At 43.0% G+C, this 20,000-nt stretch overlaps 1 protein-coding gene across 1 annotated transcript in view; it reads right to left on the minus strand.

Moving 5' to 3' along the window:
• nlgn2b (neuroligin 2b) overlaps positions 1–20,000 on the minus strand; it is a 129,117-nt gene that overhangs the window by 56,374 nt on the left and 52,743 nt on the right. The window contains exon 3 of the mRNA XM_017723935.2: positions 716–769. Within this exon, the coding sequence (XP_017579424.1) occupies positions 716–769 (54 nt within the window). The remainder of the gene's footprint in view (positions 1–715; positions 770–20,000) is intronic.

Below are 20,000 nucleotides of genomic sequence, written 5' to 3' on the forward strand. Positions count from 1 at the left end.
AACCATAAGATGTAGTTTTTTCATCCAGGGGGCCCCACAGAGTGTAAACATATGAATTTACTTGCTTCAAACGTGTACATTTAATCATTTTGACATTAATAAAACATGTACTATCATCAATACATCAATTATGTACACATTTAAGTCAAGTAAATACAATCAATCATAATACATAAAAATGTATGCCAACAACGATTGTTATGCAAATTAGATGCAAATTGGCGCAAATGACATTGTAATATGCAAATTATATTCTAATTGCTTATTCGCGTCTACCAGTCTCTATTCACTGTTAGTCACATTAGCACGTTTGGTAACGCTATTCCTTTAAACCCACCATCCGAGAGACACTATTGCAGAACTCCAGCTGCCTGTGCACCAATCAGAACAGCCAGCTCAGGAGGGGATTGTGGGAAATGTAGTTCATAAGACTAAACAGAGGTGTTTCTGCACCACATGTCACAGGAAACACACAGAACAGCCTGGAAAGCTATCCAGCGAGATGAAAAATAAACAAGAAATCAAAATATTATTTCAAGAAAAAAGATTAAAAGTAGCACAAAATCATTCATTCAGTCACTAGGCACCTATTCTATAACTGTGTACACTTAACAGCATAAGACACAATCCAGAGCACATTAAAACGCAACTACACCCCCCAAAAAGAGTCTAAAAAATATGACAAAAAGGAGAAAAAAACATGCAAGAAAAATACCTTCATCCCTCGGCCTGTTCATCGAAGACTCATCGTGTTTTTTTGTGAGCGGACCTGGGGTTAAGACAAAAAGGGGGGAAAGAGAAAAGACAAAATTCAAAAAGAGGCTTCACTACGCTAAAAAAAATATAAAAAAACTGAAAACACAAAAATATTCAAAACAGAAAAACAAGAAAGGCTAAAAACGACAAACAGGCAAAAGACCACGAGTCTGGCTTTTATTCTGAACAGAAGACGGAGAAAAAAAACGAAGACGCCAAGAGACACACAGACAGAGAACTGGTTAGAACCACCAACACTGGCTGACTCGGACGGTTCTTTTAGGAACCGAGATGTGAGTAGAACCTTTTACAGTTTAATGCACTTTCAGAGTCAAGGTTCTAGCATTTTTTATCTGCATGTCGAGAACCAACCAGGAACCTTTCTTTTAAAGAGGGTACACACGCGCACACACACACACACACACACACACACACACACACACACACACACACACACACACACACACACACACACACACACACAGACTCAATTTGACTCGGACCTCACCTCACCTTTAATGACTTATGAATCAAATTGGAGTCACCCTTTAATGACTTGCAACTTGATTCAGACACTCTATTAGGCGACGGGCGACTCAGATTCACCCTTAAGTGACTGACGACTCGATTCAGCAATTCCTTAAGTCATGTGTGACTCAGACTTGCCCTTAAATGACTAATCACTCGACTGGCATTCACCCTTAAACAACTTGCGACTCAACAAGAACTCGCCTTTAAATGCCTTGCAACTTGGCTTTGACTCTCTTTTAAGTGACTTGTGACTCAGACTCACCCTTAAATTACTTGTGACTCATCTCAGAGTCACCTTTTAATGACTCACGACTCCACGACTCCACGACTCCGCGCAGACATGCCTTGTAATGACTCACGACTCCACACAGACTTGCCTTGTAATGACTCACGACTCCACACAGACTAGCCTTGTAATGACTCGCGACTCCACACAGACTTGCCTTGTAATGACTCACAACTCCACATAGGCTTGCCTTGTAATGACTCACGACTCCACATAGACTTGCCTTGTAATGACTCACGACTCCACACAGACTTGCCTTGTAATGACTCACAACTCCACACAGGCTTGCCTTGTAATGACTCACGACTCCACATAGACTTGCCTTTAAATGACTCAACCCTGACTGTCCCTCCTGACTTAATTGAATGACTCTCAACTCAGCAAAGACTCTCCATTAAATGACTCACAACTGCACTTTTACCTGACTCATGACTTGACTCAGACTCACCCTTAAATGAACCTGGTTCCGGCTTTAAGTGCTGCAGCTATTAATGGGCATCAGACTGTCCTGCGTGTGTGTCCACTCCTTTACACGGCGCTGCTATTAGCCTTAGCACATTAGCATTAGCATTAGCCAGGCAAGCTCCCGCTCTAAGTGCTGTGGCTATTAACGGCCGTTATCTGACTGACCCGCGCGTGTGTGTGCATGGCAGAGCCGCTGTAAAGGAGCCGATACGGATCCGCTTCATTATTTACTCTCTTTATCTTTCAGGAGCTACACACACACACACACACACACACACACACACACACACACAGTCCTTTCCATCACTGTCTGCACTGATTCAGACAGACAGCACATGTAACACACTCTCGCTCTCTCATACACACGCGTACACACCCCTCTCCATCACTGCCACGGTAATCGGAGTGGACAGTCGACAGACCGTGCTCACGCACAGTCTTGTTCCAGGCCTGGACACGCATGCACTCGTTTTTATGCCTCGTAAGGACATACAGTCCTATAGGGACTGTAATGTGTTACATACATTACTACGCCAAGGTCAGAGACCCCCTTCATTTATTTAACGTCCAGTCAAAATGACCATTAATTACAAGTTATTCGTTTTTAAGGAGGAGATGGATGGAGTTCAAACAAAAAAGCCATGACTTAATAAGGCATGGGAATGAGATCATTTAGTTGTGGCCATGAATTAGTAAGGCATGGGGATGAGGTCCTAATGTGTGGCCATGACTTAGTAAGGTGTGGGAATAAGATAATTAAGCTGCGGCCACAACTTAGTAAGGCGAGGGAATGAGATAACTTAGTTATGGCCATGACTGAGTAAGGCAAGGGAATGAGATCCTAATACGTGGCCATGACTTCACATGACAAAGGAACGAGATAATTAAGTCGTGGCCTTGAATTAGTGAGGCATGTGGATGAGATACTAATGTGTGGCCATGACTTAGTAAGGTGTGAGAATGAGATAATTAAGACATGGGAACAAGTTCCTAATGTGTAGTCACTGCTTAATAAGGTGTGGGAACAATATCCTAATGTGTGGCCACAATTTAATAAAGCATGGCAATGAGATCCTAATGTGTGGCCACGACTTGGTAAGGCATTGGAATGGGATAATTAAGCAATGGCCACAATTTAATAAGGTGTCAGTACGAGGTCCAATGTGTGGGCATGACTTAGTAAGGCGTGGGAATGAGATCCTAATATGTGGCCATTATTTAGTAAGGAGTGGGAATAAGATAAATAAGCCTTCGCCACAGCTTAATAAGGTGCGATTCTGTTCCCTTGCTAAGTCATTAATTATTTCATTCCCATGCCTTACCAAGTCGTGGCCATGCGTTAGGATCTCATTCCCACGGGTTTTCTTTGGGGACTATTTTGCCCTACAATGATCTGCAAACATCAGACAGTGAACCCATAACTATTGAGGGGAGCTTTTAAAGGTGGACGTCTGGTTCCTATCACCACCACTGTGAAGTTTCTCTAGAACTCCCGGAAAATGTCCTGAAAACGCATGAAAACAAACACGCATGCTAACACACGACATGTGAATCGGATCTTTTATCCCCAGCAGCACTTGGGCGATCGATGCCGGCCCGATTTCCAGCCTGTTCACCGTCTCAACTCGCCTGTTCCAGTAAACACTCAGGAAGAGACAGCTAGACACTATCAAAACGTACGTGCGTGTGGGAGAGAGATAGATAGGGATAGATTAAGCCCTGACCACATCAGCACTTTAGCAGTGTTTCAGAGCGTTAGGAGAACGTGCTTTAATTGCTTAAATAGAGCTCTCCATCAGTGTGTGTGGTCTGCAGGCCTCCATTAGAGTTCAGGCACACACCCACATTTCCGCTGATGGAGAAGAGCAGGAAGGGAAAACTTTATCCTGCTGTTCTGGGCAGACAGTGGACAATATTCAATACATGTCTGAAAGTGTTGAGGCTCCAGAGTTTCTTCTGAAATGAAGGGTATTAATGGGGAGTTTGTCCCTCCCTTGCTGCAGTAACAGCCTCTACTCTTCCGGGAAGGCTTTACACTAAATCAGGGGTCGGCAACATGCGGCTCCTTTACTGCCCTGTTGCGGCTCCACAGCTGAATCAGATCAGTAGGTAATAATAAAATAATCCTCCTCTACAGTAAAATAAAGCTCTGCTGATCCTTCAACACAGTTTAACAGTAAATGGTCTTAAACGCTGGAGTTAATGTAGCCTATAACTGCTAATTTCCCTACTTTTGACCCAAATTTTCCCGTTCCACCTTAAATGAGGCAGCAGTTTTTGACGTTTTGACCATTTCAGGTGCCTGGCGCGTGGGAACACAAGATGCGGGCGAATGAAAAACCTCGTAAAAAGTCAAAAGTTGAGAGACATTTTACAAGACACTGTTTTGTGGAAAGGTTTCCTGCCGGAGATGTGAGAAAAGAGGCTGTAGCTGAGCGAAAGCAGAGCAAAGTAAGTCTGAGTTTTCCTTTAGAATATATTTTTTATCCTATACTAGGGCATCAGTACACCCTGAGACAGATTTACAGCCACGAAGATTAAACATTCCTCAATGAAATGGACAGAAAACGTTGTGGCTCCCAAGGTGGTTTGATTTTTGTTACAAAGGACAATAGACGACAAACCGAAGACAAAAAACATGAATTACACCAGAAAAGAGAGCAAAACAAAAGCTGGTCCAGCTGCACAACAATAGCTGTGAAAAAAAAAACATTCTGGGCGTGGCCTGGATAAGGGTGTGGCTGTGGGATGTAGGCGGGTTCTGTAGTCGGGGAATGTTGTGTTATTTATTTTGGGATGTCGTGTGTCTGTATGGTGAGCGACTGTGCAGTACTGGCCTGTACGTGACAGGAGAGCGGCTGCATGCAGCTCCAGAAAAACCTGCAGGTTTGTCCTCTTTGACAGTCCGTGTAGAAACACCTCCTGCATGTCTCTCTCTCTCTCTCTCTCTCTCTCTCTCTCTCTCTCTCTCTCAAGTAAGCAGTATGAAACAGTATGTGAGAGAGAGCGAGCGAGCGAGAGAGAGAGAGAGAGAGAGAGAGAAAGCAACGCCCCAGAGGCTTGAAAGCTGAAATATCCCTCGATGAAAGGGCCGAGATCGCAGCGCTTAACACCGCACACGCACCTCCACCAGCCTCCGTTCTTCACACCTCAGCAGAACAAAAGCAGGCAGACGTTTCAGTGTAAATCACTGTCTGAAAGCGGCCACGTCTAAACGAGCTTTTCGTCCTTCACCTGTTTCCTCCCTCACGTCTGGGGTGCAACTTTCAGAATTCGGCCTGACCGTCAGTGTCCAGTGTGTGCACTTCTGTGCGCCTGGTTTTATCAGTCTCAAGGGACACCAACCCGTCTGCTCAAGCTAAATGTTAGTGGATCATCTAGCTCGTTCTGCAGACCATGACAACAAGGTATAATCGCTGGATTGAAAAAAAAGTTTGCAAATTTCCCAGCAGCCCATTTTTTCCTAGCCAGTTTTGCTAGAAGCAATTAGGAGCCGTTGTTTACCACTTTGTTTCCCATGAGGCGGTCGTTCTATGAACAGAGTGCCGTTTCTCTGCTAAAAGAAAACCATAAAGTTGATGTTGGTCCCTGGCCGAGTGCAGTAGCCACTAATGGTTTTTTCTGTTTTCCGGATGTGTTGATATCACAGTGTAACCTCTTATGCGTCTGATGGTTTCCTATTGAGATCTCTGACCCCCTTCACACCTGGTCACTTCATGCATTTCCAAAAAAGTTGTGACGCTGTGCAGAATGTAAATAAAATTAGGATGCAATGATATGCAAACCATAAGGAAAATACTAAGACAACAGATCAAATGTTGAAACGGAGAAATTCTATTGCTTTTGAAAAAATATGTGCCCATTTTGAATTTGATGCCAACAACACATTCTAAAAAAGTTGGGACGGGGGCGTTTACCGCTTCTTTTAACAGCACTCTGTAAGCATTTGTGAACTGAGGAGACGCTGCTGTAGTATTGAAAGTGAAATGTTTTCCTGTTCGTGTTTGATACAGGATTTCAGCTGCTCATCAGTTCCGGCTCTCCTCTGCAGCATTTTTCATTTCATAATGTGGCAGTTGTCATCAGTGGTGACCGGTCTGGACTGCAGGCAGTTCAGTTTAGCCCCTGGACTCTTTTAATGCGAAGCAGTGCTGCTGTAATACATGCAGAATGTGGTTTGACATCGTCTTGCAGAAATAATCAAGACCTTCCCTGAAAAAGACGTCGTCTGGATGGCAGCACGTTTCCAAGACTGGTATCTATTGTTCAGCATTAACGGTGCCTTTAGAGATCACTCATGCCATGGGCTCTAATGCCCCCTATACCATCATGAATACTGGCTTTCGTCCATGATTTCCACAAAGAATTTCAAATGTTGATTCATAGGACCACAGGACACTTTTCCACTTCTAATCAGTCCATTTTAAATGAGCTCAGGCCCAGAGAAGGTGGCAGCATTTCTGGATCCTAATTATATTTGGTTTCCTCTTTGTGTTTTAGAGCTTTAACTTGCATTTGTGGATGCAGCGACGAACTAATTTCCACTACATGTCTGTTTTTAATGCAGTGGCATGTGAGGGCCCCAAGATCACTGCTAGCAAATACTGGTTTTTGGCCTTGTCCCTCACAGACAGAGATTTCTCCAGATTCTCAGAATCTTTGAATGATATTATGTACCACAGACGATGAAAAGCAAAGGCTCTTTGCTATTTTATGTTGAGAAATGTTCTTCTTGATGGTGCAGTCTTTCACAGAGTGGTGAACCCCTCCCCACCTTTACTTCTGAAAGACTCCGCCTCTCTGCGATGCTGTTTATTCCCAATCATGTTACTGACCTGTTGCCAATTAACCAACAGCATTTTATTTTTAGCATTATACAACTTTACCAGCCCTTTGTTGCCCCCTTCCAAAGGTTTAGCAAAGACAGACTTTTTGGATCTATCTGCCTGTTTTTATTTACATTTTGCACAGCATCCCAACTTTTTTGGAAATGGGGTCACATTACTAAATAAAAAGTTATAAAGTAAAGTATATCTGGTTCCACATTAATAGCACACACATGAATTTATTGTAAAAATAGTCATTTGAAGAAAAGCATTTATCGGTCTGCTTTCCAGCCTGTCATAGCAAATCATTTAGCTATAAAAATAATGTGCTGTCAAATTAAAATACACAATGAAGAGGAAGTCACATCATTTAAGCCAGAGGAGCTTAAAAGTGGATAACTTTTGCTTTTATTCAACGTCAATAATTTGTTGTTTTCTCCATGCTTGGCAGGGTATGTCCACCCTGTCACACAAAACAGACTTTCTGCAAAAAGTCACGCAATTAACTGTGGAAGAAGTGACGTTAGAAGGTCTAAGCTTGGTAATCGGCTGCCTGTTTAGTCTGAAATATTCCTCACCGTCACATCCCCCTGCAGCCCAAGTTCAGAGTGATGGAGCTATAATTAAGAATCGTGCAAAAATGGTAACTGAGGTGGGAAAGTCTGTCTTTGGTAAGGATGAAAAAATGGTTTGATATGAAAAAAATCAAATCAGGAAGCCCATTTGGCAACAATCTCATGAAAAGACTCAGGTATGTTTTCATTTTAGCAGCGTTTTGAAAATCACCTGCTCCCACACATCACATAAACACAATAGTTTGCGAATCAGCCAGTTCGCATATTGGTCAAACGGCCCCTTCCTGTCAAAGTTGGCCATTCTTGGCTGTCTGTTTCTCGTGGCATACCAGTACTTATGCGAGTCAGAGTTCTGGGAAGTTCTGATGATTCTGCCAAAATTGTTTGACCACCATCTCCACCATTTCCATGTCCATGTGTATGTTCCTCTAGGGTACCCAACAAGAAGAGTGACCAAACTCAACAATGGTACAAGTCACTTGGTAATTAAGACCAAAGCTTTAGTATAGAGATCTGCTACACTCTTAAAAAGATGGTTCTTTAATGGTTCTTTAGTAAAGGGATTGGTTGTATTTAGAACCAGGAGTTCTACATAGAACCATTTCATGCTTACATGGTTCTCTGCATGGCAAAATGGTTCTCCAGATTGATGGATGTTGTGTATGTATATTGTACCAAAAGGGGGGTTCTGCTATAGTCACAATGTCAAGCTTGTAACAATAGAACCAATCCCTTTCCTAACGAACCATCGTTTTTAAGAGTGTACCTGACCCAAGTTTGATGGGGTCAGATAAAATATTTTTCATGTAAAGCATCATAGTACAGTGGTCGTAGGCCCTCAGTGGACCACGGTGGTAGTGCTATGAGGACATTGGAAGTCATTATTAATGTATATGTAGTTATTTATTAATAAAAATTGTAAAAATTGTTGGTAATTATTAGCAAAAAAGAATATATAAGTCAAGTTCAGCGACTGGCTTGGCAGTTTTTATGAGGTTGAAAATAATAGGCAATTGAAATTCAACAGGCTGCACTGATTACCGTGTTAAACTTACTTCTATGTGAAACGGGCAGGACAGTAAAAAAGCACTATTAGTGTAAAATCTACCAAAAATGTTCACAAGTATCTGGACAGTCCTCATTCGGTTACTTTAAGGTCACCCATTGCTGACACAGCTTGTTTGTCCTCCACAGGAAAGCACTGACCAATAGGATGGGACAGTCTGAAGCAGCCACACTTGACCCTAAGGTCACCATGGCAACTGCTTTCTCTGGGGTGATGGAGCTCCACCCAATACTCTAGGGATGAGTTGGAGTGATCCAGAACTGACCATCCAACATCAGTACCTGACCTCACTAATGCTCAATCAAATCCTCACAGCAACGTTCAACATCTAGTGTAAAGCCTTCCCAGAAGAGTCGAGGCTGTTACTGTCAATACCCTTCATTTCAGAGGAAACTCTGGAGTCCACAGACTTTTGGACACGCAGTTCTAACACCGCACTGTTCATGCAGGTCTGCAGAGGCTAGAGCTAAAGCTAACTGTAATCTCCTAGGTACACCTCATCGCTCTCACTCTGAACAGACCTCGCTGTGAAATATGTGTTTTAATAAAGGGAGCGGACAGTAAACGGTCACTGTAACGGCAATAAAAGTGAGAGATTCTGGGTATTAGACTGTGGTGGGGCTCGGTGTGACCGTAGAGGCCTTACTGGACGGCAGAACGGGTCATAGCTGGGATTAACACTGCCAGCATCTGTGTGCTCGGCCTGGCAAGTGTCCACTCTTCATTGTATCAGAGGGGTCAGCAATGCTTTTGTTCCTAGAGGATGTGAATAAGAAGAATCAGCAGGCCTGAGAGAGAGAGAGAGAGAGAGAGAGAGAGAGGGGGGGGGGGGGGGGGGGGGATTAATAAGAAGAGAAAGAGAGGGGGAGGAACAGAGAGAGGAAAAAACAGAAATAAGGGTGAGAAAGAGAGAGAAAGACATAAAGAAGAAGAGAAAGAGAGGGAAGGAGAGAGAGTGATGAAGAGGAAGAGAAAGAGGAGGGATGACAGAGAGCGAGAAATAGAGAAGGAGAGGAGAGAGGGCAAGATAATAAGGAACAAGAGAAAGACATGGAAGGAGAGAGAGAGAAAGATAAAGAGGAAAAGAAAGAGCAGGAGGACACAGAGTGTGAGAAATAGAAAAAGAGGGGAGAGAAAGATAATAAAGAGGAAGAGGAAGAGGGAAAGGAGAAAGAGAAAAACAAAAAGGAAGAGGGAGTGAGAGAGAAACAAAGAGGAAGAGAAATGGGGGAGATAACAAAGAGTGAGAAATAGAGAAAGAGGGGAGAGATAATATAGAAGAGAGAGATAGAGAGACAGAGAGGGAGAGAGAAAGGGGGGAGAGGAGGGGGGAGGGAGGGAGGGAGAGAGAGAGAGAGAGAGAGAGAGGGAGGGAGAGAGAGAGAGAGAGAGGGAGGGAGAGAGAGAGAGAGAGAGAGAGAGAGGGAGGGGGAGAGAGAGAGAGAGAGAGAGAGAGAGAGAGGGAGGGGGAGAGAGAGAGGGGGGGGGCGGGTAGTCTGCAGGGTTTGTTCTTGATCAGCCGTATTAGTTTCATGTTGAAGCCGGAGAGAAAACACAGCTCAGTGCTGCCACATTCATGTGTGTGAATGTATGTGGGTGAAAAAAAGCCTATGTGCTTGTGTGTGTGTGTGTGTGTGTGTGTGTGTATATGTGTGAGTATTGTGGTTTCCAAACATGTCAATAATGCTGAAATGTGATACTCCATCTGGAATCAGGGTTGAAAAACTCATAGAGTGGACAAAACACAAACACATCTGATCCTGTAACTGTACTGACACAAACACACACTCAGTACTGATAAATCACACTGACAACGGGCCTAAACTCACTGACAGCGGGCCTAAACTCACTGACAGCGGGCCTAAACTCACTGGCAACGGGTCTGAATTCACTGACAATGGGCCTAAACTCATTGGCAACGGGCCTGAATTCACTGACAATGGGCCTAAACTCACTGGCAACGGGCCTGAATTCACTGACAATGGGCCTGAACTCACTGGCAACGGGCCTGAATTCAGACAACGGGCCTAAACTCACTGGCAACGGGCCTGAACTCACTGACAGCGGGCCTGAACTCACTGACAATGGGCCTGAACTCACTGACAACAGGCCTGAACTCACTGACAATGGGCCTGAACTCACTGGCAACAGGCCTGAACTCACTGACAATGGGCCTGAACTCACTGGCAACAGGCCTGAACTCACTGACAATGGGCCTGAACTCATTGACAACAGGCCTAAACTCAGAACGAGCCTAAACTCACTGACAACCTGCCTAAACTCAGAACGAGCCTAAACTCACTGACAACAGGCCTGAACTCACTGACAATGGGCCTGAACTCACTGACAGCGGGCCTAAACTCACTGACAGCGGGCCTAAACTCACTGGCAACGGGCCTGAATTTACTGACAATGGGCCTAAACTCATTGGCAACGGGCCTGAATTCACTGACAATGGGCCTAAACTCACTGGCAACGGGCCTGAATTCACTGACAATGGGCCTAAACTCACTGGCAACGGGCCTGAATTCACTGACAATGGGCCTAAACTCACTGGCAACGGGCCTGAATTCACTGACAATGGGCCTGAACTCACTGGCAACGGGCCTGAATTCAGACAACGGGCCTAAACTCACTGGCAACGGGCCTGAACTCACTGACAGCGGGCCTGAACTCACTGACAATGGGCCTGAACTCACTGACAACAGGCCTGAACTCACTGACAATGGGCCTGAACTCACTGGCAACAGGCCTGAACTCACTGACAATGGGCCTGAACTCACTGGCAACAGGCCTGAACTCACTGGCAATGGGCCTGAACTCATTGACAACAGGCCTAAACTCAGAACGAGCCTAAACTCACTGACAACGTGCCTAAACTCAGAACAAGCCTAAACTCACTGACAACAGGCCTGAACTCACTGACAATGGGCCTGAACTCACTGACAATGGGCCTGAACTCACTGACAACAGGCCTGAACTCACTGACAATGGGCCTGAACTCACTGACAACAGGCCTGAACTCACTGACAATGGGCCTGAACTCACTGACAACAGGCCTAAACTCAGAACGAGCCTAAACTCACTGACAACAGGCCTAAACTCAGAACGAGCCTAAACTCACTGACAACGGGCCTAAACTCAGAACGAGCCTAAACTCACTGACAACAGGCCTGAACTCACTGACAATGGGCCTAAACTCACTGACAACAGGCCTAAACTCAGAACGAGCCTAAACTCACTGACAACGGGCCTGAACTCACTGACAGTGGGCCTAAACTCACTGGCAACAGCCCTAAACTCACTGACAATGGGCCAAAACTTACTTACAACGGGCCTAAACTCACTGGCAACGGACCTGAACTCACTGAAAACAGGCCTAAACTCACTGACAATGGGCCTAAACTCACTGACAACGGGCCTAAACTCACTGGCAACGGGCCTGAACTCACTGGCAACGGGCCTGAACTCACTGAAAACAGGCCTAAACTCACTGACAATGCGCCTAAACTCACTGACAACGGGCCTAAACTCACTGGCAACGGGCCTGAACTCACTGGCAATGGGCCTGAACTCACTGGCAACGGGCCTGAACTCACTGAAAACAGGCCTAAACTCACTAACAACGGGCCTGAACTCACTGAAAACAGGCCTAAACTCACTGACAATGGGCCTAAACTTACTTACAACGGGCCTAAACTCACTGGCAATGGGCCTAAACTTACTTACAATGGGCCTAAACTCACTGACAATGAGCCTAAACTCACTGACAATGGGCCTAAACCCTCTAATAACGGGCCTAAAGTCGCCAACAATGGGGTCGCCATGACTACAACACAGATATAGACACTTTATTTACCATCCAGAACCACCAGAGTTTATACATATATCCTTTACACTGCATGAACATTTCATAATGAATGGACCAATAAAAATGCTTCAGAATGGCTTCGACTAAAATCTCTTTACATTACCTTACATTGAAAGTTAAGAATGTTCTTACCTTCTCCTGTAAAGGTACCATTTTGGAGATACTTGTTCTTCTTTATACAGTTGCGATATGTGCCTTAGAACACCCTGTACGCCATGTACATCTCCTCCCTGAACGTATTTAAAAAACATGTACCTTCACCAAACTCATAATACAATATCTCAGACATCAGGCAGTGATAACTTTCTGAGGGTGCTTTAGAGGTGGACGTCTGGTTCCTGTCACCACCACTGTGAACAGTTCTGAGCATTTCACACTAAACCACTGTGTTTTTATCCAAAGCATTTAATAACACAGGTCATTTGACAAACTGAATGCAATTTTAACCATAAACAGAAGAAAACATTCAGTGTAGTTTTCGTTTGGTTGTGCTTTGGGCTCAGCGTGTTGTGGCGCGCTCCAGCATCCAGCAGGTTCGCTCTGTTTCTGAGCTCCACAGCGTTCGAGGCAGATGTTTAGGTTGTGGAAGCATGTTTGTTGGTGAACAGCATGAGCTTCATTATTCTCCTGTTATGTGTACAGTCCGAGACGAAGCTGTCACAACAGTCCAAACAATCTCCAACTGCAAATCACCTCAGGAACAGCACACACACTCTCGCGAACCCGTGCTTTACACTTGGAGCTGCAGCGCTGTGCTGTCCTGCTGCCTGGTTGTATTAGATAGCGTTCAGACGATGGCCCACTTTCCGAGCCAGGGAAGCTTGCGCAACACATTTCGCATCGGTAACTGGTTTCCAGTTGGGAATAGAAGGGAAGGGAAATAAACTTGGATATTTTTAATTCATATCATCAAATAAATCACTTTTGCCCAAAAATCTGTCATCAGATTAATTACAACACCGTTGACTCTCCATGTGTGAACTGTTGTCACTCGGCGTTGAGCTGCTAGCGAGCAACGAGGGGCGAAACGAGAGGGTGAGGACCTGCTGCTGTGAAAAATCATTCACCCCTCTCCACAAAGACGAAGAGCACAACTGAACTCTACTCTAGCTTGGTTTGTTGCTAATCTGTAAGGTTTGTCTAGGCTTTCTGTCTTTTATTATATGTCACATGGACAAAAGTTTGTGGACACCTTGCTGGATGTCCCATTCGAAAACCATGGTCAACAATATGGAGTTGCCCCTCTTCCGGGAAGCTTTCCACAAGATTTTGGAGTGTGTCTGTGAGGCAAAAGCGTGTGTGTTCAGGCACTGATGATGGACAAAAAGGTCTGGCGTGTGTGTTCAGGCACTGATGATGAACAAAAAGGTCTGGCTCACAATAGACATTCCAGTTTATCCCAAAGGTGTTCAGTGGTGTTGAGGTCAGGGCTCTGTGCAGGCCACTGGAGTTCCTCCACACCAAACTCATGAAACCCTGTCTTTATGGAGCTGCTTTGTGCTCAGGGGCTCAGTCATGAAGGAAAGGCTCTTCCTCAAACTGTTACTGCAAAGCTGGACGAATAAAATGATGTAAAATGTCTCTAAAATGTCACCCTTCACTGGAACTAAGGGGCCCGAAAAACAGCCCCAGCTCATCATCCCTCCTCCACCAAACTTTACTGTTGACACTGTGCATTCCGGGAGGTAATGTTCTCCTGACATCCACCAAACCCAGATTCATCACCAGACTGACAGATAGTGGAGCTGATTCATCACTACAGAGAACATGTTTCCACTGCTCCAGAGTCCAGTGGCGGCGCTTTACACCCCTCCAGTCGACACTTGGCATTGCGTGTAGTGATCTTAGTCCTGTGTGGAACTGCTCAGCCATGGAGACCCACTTCATGAAACTCTGGACACACAGTTCTTGTGCTGATGTTGCTTCCTGACACACTGTGGAATGCTGTAGTAAGTGATGGAATATAGGATAGGCGATATTTACACGCTTCAGCACTCACAGCCCCATTTAATAAATTTGCGTGGTTTACCACTCCAGTTAAGCTGTTGTTGCTCCTAGGTCCTTCCCTTTCACAGCAATAGCACTTACAGTTGTCTGGGGCAGATCTAGCAGGGCAGAAATATCACAGACTGACTTCTTATGGTGTCCTATGATGCTGATACGTTTACAGTCACTGAGCTCTTCAGTACAACCCATTGTACGAAAGTGTTTGTGTATGGAGACTGCATGGCTATGTGCTTGATGTTATACACTTGGCTGAAACAACCAGTTCAGTAACTACGAGGAATGTCCACATATTTTTGGCCATACCTCGTGCATTTCAGCTTCAAAAGGCTTAAGTCGCCTCCTGCTACTTTTTAAGCAAAGGGCGTGGCGCAATCCTTACAGTTTGCTCAGTTCTGTGCATGCTTTTGTCTGCTTTCATGGTTAACGTTAACTGAAGTACACTTAAGCACTGCGTTCCTGACGCAACCTCTAAACTGTAGGCATCCTTACAGTCATTTGCATCCAAGCGTGGAGCTCTTTGTGCATTTCTAGCAGGTTCATGCTTATTCATAACTGCTGCATTAGAGTGCGATTACTCAGGGCCGGCCCGTGCACTGGCAGTAGGCCGACGGGCGCTGAAGGCATGGCCGGGGCATCAATCAGCAGGGTAATTGATTTAGTATTGATCACGGGGGGCCGTTATTTTACTGCCCCCACTCAAATGCAAGCCCCTCGGCCTACAGCACAAAGTATCCCCAAGGCATCCTGAAGCGCGCACACAGAGTTTAGAGAAACAGCAAAGCCTCGGTGCTAATTAAAAGACAGGAATGTATGTTTCTGCAAGTCTACACACTCTCTTTCACTCTCTCCCTCCCTCTCTCTCTCTCTCTCTCTCTCTCTCTTTTTCACCCCGCAGAAGAATCCTGATCCAATTTTCATCAGATCAAGGGGGCTGCTGGGATAGCAAAAAATAGAATAATTTGTTTGAGGTTTGTTCTTGCATCAAAGGCAATTCACAGGATACTTCTGCAGCGTCGACTGACTGCAATTTATTTATTTATATTCAGCTGCCCCCCCCCCCCCCCCCCGCCCCCCGCCCCATGCACCCACCCCCACCGCTCACCACACAAATCTGCATTTATATTACACTCCCCACATTCGAACGACTATTGAACACTGACCGTCTATTTATTGTTCATTTATTTATTTATTTTTTTTTCCAAATCCTGGGATGGATTGAAAAATTTTTTTTCAAATGTATTGTACCTACGTGACTTCACTTATCTGCTTTAAGGCAAAATACACCTTAATGAATATAATTTCATTCATGAAGTAACAAAAAAAAGAACATTATATATATATATATAGCCCTGAGATGGACTGGCGACCTTTCACCCAATGACAGGGGCATCCCCCCAACCCAGAAGGAGAAGCGGCTTAGAAGATGTGTGTGTTTTTATATATATATATATAAACATAAGAATGCAGAGAACAATATGAACATTTGATATCAGTGACCAAATGATCACATTTTTCCATATTATTGTGGTAAAATTATCATTGGCTAACTATTATATTAAATTATTAATTATATACTTTTAATATATGATTACGGAGCCCCTGAAAGGACATGGTGCATTTTTTAAGGTAAAAATTTGGTGTGCACCAGATACTATGTGTGGAGCACCTGATGATACCCGACACATAATATCAGCTGCTCACCACATAGTATCTAGTGCGCACCTGATATTATCAAATTGTTGCTATTATTTTTTAATCATTTGGGGATTAAGCAAAAGCAAAAAGTTCTTAAAATATGCCAAATAACAGAAGTATAAATAGAAGTCCTTGTAAACCTTGTAGCAAAAGTAGAATTCTTCTGATAGAAATATACATCTCATTTGCTTTTCTCACAATTTTTAGCATGTTAAAATAGAATTTCCACTTCTAATTTACTTAACATTTTAACTACATGCTAAAATAGAATTCTTACTAGTACAATTTGATGTCTTATGCTAGAAATTTACATTTACAACGTATATTTATTAATATTCTTTAGCTACATGCTAAAAAAATATTTCTACTTCAAATTCAAATTCCTTCTAGATCTTAACTACATATTAAATTAGAATTCCTACTAGTAAAATTAGAATCTTTAAGCTAGAAATATACATTTATAAGATATTCGCCACTTTAGTTACATGCTAAAAAAGAATTCCTACTCCAAATTCCAATTCCTTAACCAAATGCTAAACCAGAATTCCTACTAGTAAAATTCAAATATTGATACTAGAAATTTACATTTACCACATTTTTAGTGACATTCTTTAGCTATTTGTTATCTAATTCCTCTAGTAAAATACTAATCTTTCATGCAAAAAATGTCTATTTACATTAATTTTATATATATATATATATATATATATATATATATATATATATATATATATATTTATTTATAGTAACATTCTTTAGCTACATGCTAAAAAAGATCTCCTACTTCAAATTCCAATTCCTTAACAACTTGCTAAACCAGAATTCCTACTAGTAAAATTTGATTTTGATGTAAAATTTACATTTTTAGTGACATTCTTCAGCTATTCGATAAAAATGAATTCCTACTTTAAATTCCAGTTCGTTCTAGATCTTAACAGCATGTTGAAATCTAATTCCTCTAGTAAAATTCAAATCTTTCATGCAAAAAATGTCTATTTACAACATATTTTAGCAACATTCTTTAGCTACATGCTAAAAACCAATTCCTACTTTATATTCCAATCCCTTCTAGGTCTTAACTGAATGTTGAAACAGAATCCCTGATAGTAAAATTAAAATATTTTATGTTGGAAATGTTGAAGTTGCAACATATTAAAGTAAAATTCTTTAGCTACATCTTTAAAAAGAATTCCTAATTCATATTGGAATTCCTTCTAGATCCTAACCACGTGCAAAAAAAAAAAATGTTTCAGGTGAAAACTGAATTTCTGATATCACGACACTGGAAAAGTGGTTGAACGGCTAAAGCAGCTGCAGTGCCGAGCATTTTCCTTCTCGTGATGCGCAGAGGAGCTTGACGAGGTGAGGAAGCGCTGCGGTGGTGCGATCCTCTGTAGGAGCGTCTGAGTGGGCTGGAGATCTTTAGATAAAAGCGAGAGGCAGAGCAGCGGCGGCTCTGGGCTCTACACTGCGTGTCTGTGTGATGTAAACTCCTCGGCAGAGTCTGATCTATTACTCACACTGTCACGCACATACATTTTTCCTTGAAATACTGTGGAAAGGACAGACTATGCACCGTGTATGTTGCAGATATACTGCCCTGCAGGAGGGAAAGAAACCTTTCACGCACACGTATGAGCACAGAATTGGCTGATCGAGGCTGAAAGGCCCCCCCCCCCCCCCCCCTCTCTTTCTTGTGCGAACAAAAAACTGATCTGTTTGTATAATTGCGAAAACACACTTTGTCTTTGTTAGGCTGCCCCAGATTTTCTTTTCATCTCCTGATGGGGCAAAAAAAAAAAAAAGCTTTATTTTTTGCTTCGTTGTTGTTTGCCGTGTGTTTCCATGCACAAACAACAACACAGACACTCGGTTCCAGCAATTTAAAGATACAATAAGTGAGCATGCATGAAGAACATGAACAAATGTTCAGAGAAATGAACGTTTCCTAGCAGAACGAGGGGAGGGGAGCACACGAAGGCTCTGGGCCGACGATAGCAAAACATGTAATCGTTAAAGGGACGTTTAAAAATCAAAAATTATGATGTGATGTTTCATGTTATGTCGACTCCTGTATTTCAGCATTGCAGCCTCACCGACTTTGAATACCCAGCATGCACTAGACAAATACATCACACCGCTGTTGGGAATTCTCCCACAGTGATGAAGAAACCTTGACTGATATAAAAGGCTAATAAATACAGACGTGATGTTCAGATTTCATGCATCTTTCTGTATTACCTAAAGCTCCTCCCACGTTCAACAGACATCTCATATATATATATATATATATATATATATATATATACATCATTGCTGTTAGAACAAAACTTTGTATCTCCAAAATGGTAACTTTACAGGAGAAGGAAAAAAGTTACTAAACTTTTAATGTAAGTCAATGGAACCGGAAATTTTTCTAAGTAATTCTGGGTCGTTTCTTTTGGTCCATTCATCATGAAATTTACACACAATGTAAAGAACAACAGGCATTTTCAAATTATGCCAAAAACTGAAAATCTACAAAAATGACAGATAGATAGATAGATAGATAGATAGATAGATAGATAGATAGATAGATAGATTAACCTTTAATATATGTTAAATCTTATTCTGAGTAATTCTGGCCCATTTCTATTGGTCCACACATCATGAAAGGTTCATAATATGACACTCACCTACACACGTATACACACACACGTATACACACACACACACACACACACACACACACACACACACACACACACACACACACGTTATGACTAAACCTCAGAATCAGCCCAGAGAGACGTTGCAGAGCAAACTCCTCGTTTACTCCAGCCAGAGTGGCATCCCTCGAGTATCCCTCCTCAGGGAGGAGAGTAAAAAAAGGAGGATGACTGCAGCGGAGAGGAGGAATGAGAGGCTGTGTTCAAATTGCGAGCCTTTAAAGGGGAATTCCATCAGTGTCTGTTCTAGAGAAACTTAGAGATTCGGAATTGTTCACAATGGTGGTGATAGGAACCAGACGTCCCCCTCTAAAAGCTCCTCACAGAAAGTTCCTACAGGAGATGGTTCTGAATTCACTGCCTGATGACTGAGACGCTGTTTTATGAGAGTTCTGAGAAGACTTTTGGAATAAAACATCTTTTCTTAACCTATTCATGGTGGAGGGAGACACGCAGGACATCATGAGGCAAAATAGACCCCAAAGAAAACGTATTATTTCAGGTTTATGGCTATTTTACCATCAACATTCCATATGAACTCAGAAGACTTGTGTGGGTTCTCTGGCGGTTCTGAATGGTAAATAAAATGTCTATGTTTGTGTTGTAGTCATGGCGACCCCTGGTTCCCATCACCACCACTGTAAAGAAATCTCCTTCCTAAGTTTCTCTGAAGTGAAACATTTCACAACTAAGCACGAATTTCACAGCAGAAAATTCGTCTCCAGTGTTTATCTTCTGCATCTGAACTTTCCAGCCAATAACTGTAGAAAATAATTACAATGTACAGAAAACATATTGACCCATTACTCACTTTTGGTAGAAGTCAATGTTCAGGCGCTGAATTCCATCAGAAAATGTTTATGCAAAACACTTCCATGTCTCTTAAAGTCAGAACTTCTGCCAAACATGCTGATGTAAATTTACTTAAAGAGTAAAGGTCAGCTTTGTGCAGTGGACCAGTCAGGAGGAGGTCTCAGAACAATGATGTTGTGATTAGGACCAATCACAGTGAGGGGGAGGTCTCAGAACGAATGTTGTTGTGGTTAGGACCAATCACAGTGAGGCGGGGGTCTCAGAACAATGATGTTGTGGTTAGGACCAATCACAATGAGGGGGAGGTCTCAGAACGAATGATGTTGTGATTAGGACCAATCGCAGTGAGGGGGAGGTCTCAGAACGACTGATGGTGATTAGGGCCAATCACAGTCTGGGGG

The sequence above is a fragment of the Pygocentrus nattereri genome, chromosome 18, assembly GCF_015220715.1.
Source record: "Pygocentrus nattereri isolate fPygNat1 chromosome 18, fPygNat1.pri, whole genome shotgun sequence".
Classification (NCBI taxonomy): Eukaryota; Metazoa; Chordata; class Actinopteri; order Characiformes; family Serrasalmidae; genus Pygocentrus; species Pygocentrus nattereri.